Source organism: Lycium ferocissimum, chromosome 11 (genome assembly GCF_029784015.1).
Source record: "Lycium ferocissimum isolate CSIRO_LF1 chromosome 11, AGI_CSIRO_Lferr_CH_V1, whole genome shotgun sequence".
In the NCBI taxonomy this organism is placed as follows: Eukaryota; Viridiplantae; Streptophyta; class Magnoliopsida; order Solanales; family Solanaceae; genus Lycium; species Lycium ferocissimum.
This window is the reverse complement of record NC_081352.1, coordinates 53956511-53965032: the sequence shown is the minus strand read 5'-3', so window position 1 is coordinate 53965032 and position 8522 is coordinate 53956511. Positions and strand designations below refer to the sequence as shown.

The window sequence follows — 8522 nt, the reverse complement described above, 5'->3', positions numbered from 1 at the left end:
ATCCGGCGACCATTTTCCTGGAATGAACATTCTCGCCTGTTGAGGGGTGGAGTTTGAGGTCGAAGCTTTTCTCTTCTACGACCTAGGTATCGGAGGACGATCGATCGGTGCCTGTTGAATGGAGACCTCAGAGTCATTTTTTTCAATCACCCGGGATCGGGTGGTGGCACTGCCAGCGGTAGACGAATCGGAAAACATGACGAAAAATTGAAAAAGACAACAATTAAGCTTTGCAGGGATAGAATGATAGTCCTAAAGAATGGTTACGAAAAGCTTCTCGGAAAGAGGGACAAGCTTGAGAGGAAAATGACTCTTTGAAGGAGAGGCGGAGGTATTTATAAGGGTAAAGGATCAAGCGGTGCAACTCTAGGTGGGGGGATGCTTTTATTAGGGCGCGTCGAGTCATACCTCGAACGAAGGCACGATCTCTTATGAAGGCATTATGAAAAGACACGGTCCCGTCGTCATTATGAAGGCACAATCTCTTATGAGAAGACTAGGTTCAGAATAAGACACGTGGCCAATAACGTCTGATGGGTAAAGAACGTGTGCAAGGGGAAATGACGCCACCGAATGGGTGAAAAGGCACATTAAATACAACCCTGACAAGACGCATAATCGAGGGGGGTGATGCAACGTTTCGTTATTTTCCCGCACAAATTTGGACAGCCTGGGCTCATCCCCTTCCCGATCTCATGTTCATGAAGGGATCGAAAAAGGGGAGACTATCTGTATTGGGAAAAATTCGTGCTCGGGTTATTCTCCGCAGTAGCGAGCCCGGAGAGGCTGGGAGGGCTTCCGCAGGTGGCATCCACTCTCACCAAATCAGGTCAGATCAGCAGGTCTCGATCAGAGCGCTGAGGCACAGAAGCACATGGGGGTGCAGTAGGGTCATAGCAACCGAACGTTAGGGTTGAAAAGTCTTGTTTTGATTTCTATGCAGAAAGCTTATCATGTAAGCTAAAGGACTCACTTCCACTCTTGTAACCTATCTCTCATTTCTCTTCCTAAGCAATATACATCCGGGCGCATCACTTTATCTTGAGATATCTGTTTGTCTTGCATTATTTTCTTGTTCATTAAGCTCGGTTCTTTCAATATAACTTTGATAATCTTAAACACTGACCCCGAAAAGGAGAGTTTTCGGGATTGGATACGACCTACTTGTCTTTAAACCCATAAATTACAAATCTCTAGCTGATTGTCCGTTTTCACTGGAAAACAGAGGGAGTAAAAGTCAAGAAAGGGTGTTTTGAAAATATGAGCAGGATTACACATATGAAGAGCTATCAATGTCACAGTTTCCTAATTCGGGAGAAGGCTTGTCCAGGGAGCTTTTTGTCATCTGATGAACTTCTTGCCGGTCTATATGATGTTATATTATAAAATATAAACCAATCTGTGATTTTGGCCAATCAAGATCAAGTCTTAAATGTCAGTTACGTCCCTATACTAGTCAATTCCTTTATCTGGTAGTAGTAATTTGGTCGCTAGTCGATATCAATATTTAAACGAGAGGGTCGTGTCATCCAGCACAATTAACCATTTTTGTAATAGATTCGACAAATCAAAGCATCTTGGCCAATCAAAAGGGAATTGGTGAAGATTAACCACATATTGCAATCGATTCGATAAATTAAAGCATTTTGGCCAAGCGAAAGGGAAGTTAGTGTGGCATAAAGTGAAGATTAACCACATCTGTGATCGATTCGATAAATCAAAGCAGCTTGGCCAACAGAAAAGGGAAATTCGCTTGGCATAACGTGAAAATCGGGCGAATACGTACTAAAAAGGAAATTCCCCTATGATGTATATACCGAATAGATGTTAACCAAGTAACAAAAAGAGGACCAATCCTTAAACTAGAGGAGAGAGGCTGGGGGTGATACATGAATTCCCTTTCATGACTTACCTATCAAGAATTGAGCAATGGATATTTCATTCATCTTAATTCTAGGCTCTAGCTAGAGCACCACTAGCATCACTAATTTGTTAGATATGAAGTGAAGGTCAATCAAGAAAATATTTTTAAGGTACGATTGATGACCCTAGAGTATATTTCATCCCTATCATGTCTTCAAGTCGAGTCAAATTGTTTAGGTGGTGAAGGAATTCTGGATGAACCATGGGGTTCGGTTAGTGAGGGACATGCCCACCCCACGGGGCCATGGCCTGCATCTTACCGCTTTTAGGTTGCTTTGATGTGCTTTCTATTTTCCAAATATAAACTGTAAAGGCGTGTACACTTTAATTTTGCCCATGAGTCACTTTTCCCCTTTTACCAATTCTATAACTTATCCCAAATAAGTACAAATTGGAAAATGTTGAATTGACACTCACATTAATCCTGTCATACACTAACTACACATCCGGCCATAAATAATGGTTTATTTGAAGCAGAGTACTCTCTTGAATAAGTTTTATTTACCGGATGTTCTGACAAAAAGGCAATCGGGTGCACAAAGCATTCAGCGTTAGCTAGATTCGGAAAGGGCCGCACCCCAAGGGGTGTGATGCAGACAACCTACTCTAATGCAATCATTTTTTATTTAAAGAGAACTAAACAACAAGAAACTAGCCCGAAACTAAGCGTGGGAATGAGACGTCAACAACATCTCCTGCAAAGACTCGAAGAATGCTAGAAGGCACATGTAAATGTCATTCAAAGCGAGACTTTTAAATAAATGCCAATTGGCTAAACCATCAGCTACCGTATTAACCTTCTTATAAATATGAGCAACAGAGACCACCTAGTTTCTAACCAAGAAGTGACGAATGGGGTTGACAATGTCACCATTCCGATGAGACACAGTTCTTACAACCACAAAGACATGAACTACATTGGCATTATCAATTTGCAAGGCAACTCGACACCACCCCCATCCCAGGCTTCCTGACGACAGTGAAAACTCCCCATAGCTCTGCTCTAAATAATGTACAAACTCCAATCTTAGGTAAATAGCCTCCAAGCCACCTACTATCAGAATCACGAAATACACTGCTAGTCCCCATCAAAACACTTCTTCGAAGAGTCCCATCGGTGTTCAACGCCACCCACCCAACGCAAGGAGATGACCAGCCGAACGGAACTACATGCTTGCTGTTAGACACTTCCTTAGTATTCTTCAACGAAAGCCAAGAAGTAGCACAAGCTCTAACCATACTAACAAGAGTTGTTACCTTTTTGTCCACCGAAAGATAATCATTTTGAAAAAGAGCATTATTACGCCAAATCCAAATTTTCCACCAGGTGTATCCAAATAAAATTTTCCAATCATCATACGTAACTCCCTTGAATTTAGATATTAAATTATCAGTAAGTCAATCATGGATATCAAGAGAAAAGAACCCAGACATGTCCTCTGGATCAATAATGCGACCCAGATAGCCCGAGCATGAATATAATCACGCAAGACATGCAGCACAGACTCCTCCTCTACTCCAATAGCCGTGCAAATACCCTCTGAAGTAAGATGACCCTAATGCCAACATTAGTGGCTACTTCCACGGCTCGAATCTTGACCTAATGATCAAACGAGGACAAATTTACCGTTGCTCCAAGGCTCCTCTTTATTTTCTGGATATTCTGACATAGAGTAAAAATTTTAGGTTTGAAATAAGTAACTTAGTTTCTTAAATGTGGACAGTGGAGCAGAAATCAAAATTGGAGAGTAGTACTCCCTCCGTCCCAAAATAAGTGTCATCTTAGCCAAAAACACGCATATTAAGAAATCAATAATGCAATGTGAAGTTTATTAAATTACCCCTATATAAGAAAAATAAATTACTTTTTTTTATTTTATTAGAGCATGCACAAGTAGTAATCCTTTTGACATTGAGAATTCAACACTACCAAGTTACTATGTGGCTTGTCCAATTATCATTTGGATATTACTTTAATTTGTCATTTTTTGTCTAAGGGCGGAGTTGAAAAAAACTAGCCAACTTATGTCTTAATTTCCTAAGATGACACTTACTATGAGACAAATATTTTTTGCTAAGGTGACACTTATTACGAGAGAAAGGGAGTATAAGAGACTGAACCTTTGACATATTCCTCTCTAATTATATTTCTGCCAGTACATAAAACTAATTATAATGTGTTATCCGGGCAGACCCCTTTACTTTCTGCATCAGCAATAGTGCCTGAGTTATCGAATTGGATTGGATGATGGTTGAAAAGGAAAATGACATATGCAAAGGACATTACAATATGCGGCAGTACATGCTGCATGGGAACTTGAACTAAAGTAGCGGTCCCGCTCTGAGGTGGATTTATAGCAAGTTCTGCACGTTCAAACTAAATTCACTACTTTCAGCTCGAACTATGTATAAAAATATGTTTAAAATGTGTACATATAATATGATTAGACCTTTCAAAATCAGCCGACTCTAAATCCTGGAGTCTTCTCCGCCCCCACCTCCACCTCTATTTAAAAAGGCAAGAAGCTTAGCTTCTTTTGGCTTAAGAGATTAGTGTTTAAACACATGATTTCTCCAAGCCCACTCTGATAATAAATATCTCTTCCTCAGTAGCTAGATTAAAGAGTTGTCAAGTCTATCCCTCCCTCAAGATGAAAGTAAGTTTGACAGGCTTCTCATTTTTGCATATGTTGAAGAATCATCAATATATTCTTTAATTAACTTGGTAACCTTTTGCCTTATATGCTGATAACAGATCTTTAATTGGATTCAAAGCAAGATTAATGGGAAGCAAAGCACCTACAAGTCAAATCCAGTGGCAATCACTCGTAAGTTTTCTTTTGATTTCTCAAATGGTCACTCAACTAATAGTAGTTATTATCTCAGTCTTTCTTCTTGATTCAATTTCCTTCGACAAAGAAAGCGACTTTCTGAGCTAATAACTATTAGTTGAGTAACCATCTAAGAAATCAAACTCGTTTCATTTATTTGGTTTTTGCAGGCAGGATACGTCTCTTTTATTTATTTGGTTTGTGCAGGGAGGATATATCTCTTTTTGTTACACATATAGTAATATGCTTTGTTATTGAAATAGATCATATGCTGCATCAACCATGCAAAGAAGAATTCAGTGACTGGCCTAATGAACTGCTTGCTATTGGGACATTCGGAAATCTGAAGGATTCTTCGAATTTGAATCAGCCAACTTGTCGTCCTGATCATCAACCGGATCAAAGCCTTACACCTGAAGAAGTTGGACAGCTTCACAAAGAACTGAAACATCTATTTCAGGAAGAAAGTACTCCCCTTTCAGCCAATGGATCAAAAAAAGATCTTGAGAAATTCTTCAACTGTCTCCAGAACTTGGTAGAGGATGATCAGCAGGTTCTTGAAAATAAAGAGAGCAATTTCAAGCGGAGTAATAGTCTTGTTCGGGGCCGAGGCCAAGAATCTGCACAATTGGAGAACACAAACAATGGCATTAGCAAAAAATCCTTGTCATATCTCCTCAAGAAAACATTCTTCTGCAGCAGTGGATTCACACCTCCTCCCCCACACCCTTTGAGAGATCCAGTACTTCCACAATCGTCGAAATTCGAGAAATCAAGGATGGAAAAGGTTTGCACACACTACTCAAGCAAACAATATATAAATCTTTTATTTTGTCTTTGGTCTCCATTGTCCATTTTGACAGATGTATTTGTTCTCAAATTTCAGATTCTAAGGGCCATACTACAGAAAAAGATATATCCTCAAGCAACCAGTCCAAGGGGTACGACCACAAGAAAAAGATACTTAGACAATAGAGGTGTGATTGAAAGTGATAGTGAAGATGAAGCATTTGAGACTGTGAAGAATAATGGAAGTAAATGGGACAAATCAGATTCTGATTGTAAGTTTTCAAAAACTTCATTGTGAATCTAGACTCTTTATATCCAATACTCATTTATCTAGACTCTTTATCCAAACTTCATTATGAATCTAGACTCTCGTCCATTGATAAATAATTAACACACAAATTCTCACTTGATATAGTTTAACCTTAACCATTTCATCTAAAAATTTAAGCTGTTAGAGAATACTTATATATTTTATTTACACATACTTGAAACCATTTTGTTTCCAGCGGCCAACAATATTTAATATGTTAATTCTGTTCATTTCTGGTGCTGCAGTCATTGTACTAGAGATATGATTGGCTTCTTAGCCAGTTCTTGAAAGATGAGGTATGACCACCCTTGGAAAACTCTGGATGACAGCAGTCATTATATATCTATCCAAGTGTATCTCACCCTTTTCACCTTTTCTTTTCTTTTTTGCAGATTTATTTCTGTTTCATATGGATATATGCAAATTCAGATTCTTCTCAAGTTTTTTTTGGTTGGAAGAGTTGAAAGGAAGACTTCCATCTGCTACTACTGCTGTTACATCATAAGAAGTACATATTTCACTTAATTTTTTTCCATGGCTAGATAAGGATTTCTGTTTTTGTCATGGTTGGAAAAGTTTCAATTAGAGAGGAAAATATTGAAATCTTAGCAAGAGTGAATGAGAAATTGGAATTGCTTCTTTGATGCAATAGAGTTAGCACTACCATTTGTCTTTTCTGGTGTTATTCACAAGATATATACTGATACTCTAATAAGGTGGAGATAATTATGTGCTCTTTCTAGTAATTAGAGATGAAGTCCTTTCTAGTTGTAACTCCATTTACTTGTGGACGCAAAAAAATTGCACCCACCTTTCATGAAACTTTATATATTAATTAATTAAAATTTAGTAACAAAAGTGTATATAAAGATATATACCATGAATTTATTGGGTTGATGCAAATGCGAGTGCGAGTGAGTTGTTACCGTTATGGTTTATGGATTGAGGTACTAGCACTCTGTAGAGACGTGTCTTGTAGATTAAAATATTCTTTATAACTATAATCAATTATTCATAATTATAAGCGATCCGATTAAATTTTTTGCAAAGACAGAGTTTGCCAAAAAAAATAGTAATAATCTTTTTGGGTGTTCTGTGTTACGAAATAATCTTCACCTAAAAAATCATTTTCTGATATTTCATTACTATCTCAACTTATGAACGAAAGTTATTTTGCTTTAGGACTATGAACTATCCCAATTCTTACTTCATAGTTCCTATCAATACTTCAATCCACATTTCGACATCATTATCATTTTTTTAATATTCAAAGTTCTCATCGATTTACTATTCAAATTTGCCGAAACTATTTGATTTTTATTCAAAATAATTTGTTTAGAAAATATTTCTCACACACAAATGAAACATCGGAAACGGAAGTGAAAAATATTTTTCATAGAAATTGTTTTCCTGCATACTCTGTGCTGTTTTTGCACAAAAAGAAAGAATAAAAGGTTACTTAAAACTTTTTTTTGCCAACTTTCAAACTCAGTTCTCAAAGGTCGGCAGAAACTCGAAAACTGAGTTTGAAAACTTTGAAAAGTTGTACTTTTTCTGTCCCAATGTATGTGGTACAATTTGAAATTTTGAGATTCAAACTTTTAAACTTTGACCGTCTGATTCAAATTTCTAGACTTTGACAGTGAATTCGGACATAAAAACTTTTAGTTTTTTGAAAAAATTATTTATTTGAAAACTACGTAAATAGTATTAAAAATCACAAAAATTAACAACTTAAAATATTTACAAACATATAAAGAAATTCTGGTCAAAGAAAATCTTGATTGACTCATAAATTGGGACGGAGCGAGTACTATCTCAAACTCGATCTTTGGAATCTTAAGCAGAGTTCTTCTTTAATGGGGTGTAAGATAGTAGAAGAGAGGCAAGGTTGATCGAACGAGTAATTTTTTGGAAATTGGCTCGTTGGTCTATATATATCAGTAAATATGTATACAAAATCAAACAATTTAATATTATCAGAATCAAAATAAAGGTGAAAATGCATGTTACCTTAAGTGAATATGTGCATGAAAGACATATATACAAAGATATTGACATTTCATTGATTTGATGTAAACATCAAATACAAATAAGTTTTTAGAAGTGATGACAATATATGTTGAGTTTCTTTCCAATTTATCTATAATAATGCAGCGATCAAAGCTAAGAGTCGGTTCATCCTATCTTATCAGTGAAATTAGAATAGATACATCTTCCTACTAATGAGGATGAGATCGATTATAAAACATCCGAGACTATACACAAACGGCATATCAATTATAGACTAATATATAACTATTGTGGGACATAGCAATGTCATGTCTGTTGGGCATTATTAGGGTGATAATATCCCTTGATCAACTAATTATTATATGCATCGATTAATTTTTTTCTTAAAAAAGAAAAACTTAAATGTGAAAAGCATAAAGAGACACAAATCTCAAAAGCTTATGCTATTAGCATATATAAAATAACAGATGTCATTCATAATAGAAGAGAGACGAAAACCTCAATCAAATCATCCACTATCTAATAATTCTGCATGGCTTTTAGCAACACTGATCTCCCAAAGATTGACGGGAAAACGAAAAAAAAATCCTAAAGATTGTGCAGAGTCTATACTTTTTCATGTACTCACCTGAGTAATAATGTGACGCATTTTTTCC

At 36.6% G+C, this 8522-nt stretch overlaps 1 protein-coding gene across 1 annotated transcript; it reads left to right on the top strand.

Annotated features, from left to right (window-relative positions):
• Positions 1 to 4373: 4373 nt before the first annotated feature.
• On the top strand, positions 4374 to 6502 carry LOC132036286 (protein DEEPER ROOTING 1-like). Its single transcript, XM_059426589.1, has 6 exons — positions 4374 to 4580; positions 4679 to 4751; positions 5018 to 5541; positions 5641 to 5815; positions 6099 to 6149; positions 6246 to 6502. Exons 1-5 carry the CDS (start codon positions 4575 to 4577, stop codon positions 6116 to 6118), a joined length of 798 nt encoding a protein of 265 aa, XP_059282572.1. The 5' UTR covers positions 4374 to 4574; the 3' UTR covers positions 6119 to 6149; positions 6246 to 6502.
• Positions 6503 to 8522: the final 2020 nt, after the last annotated feature.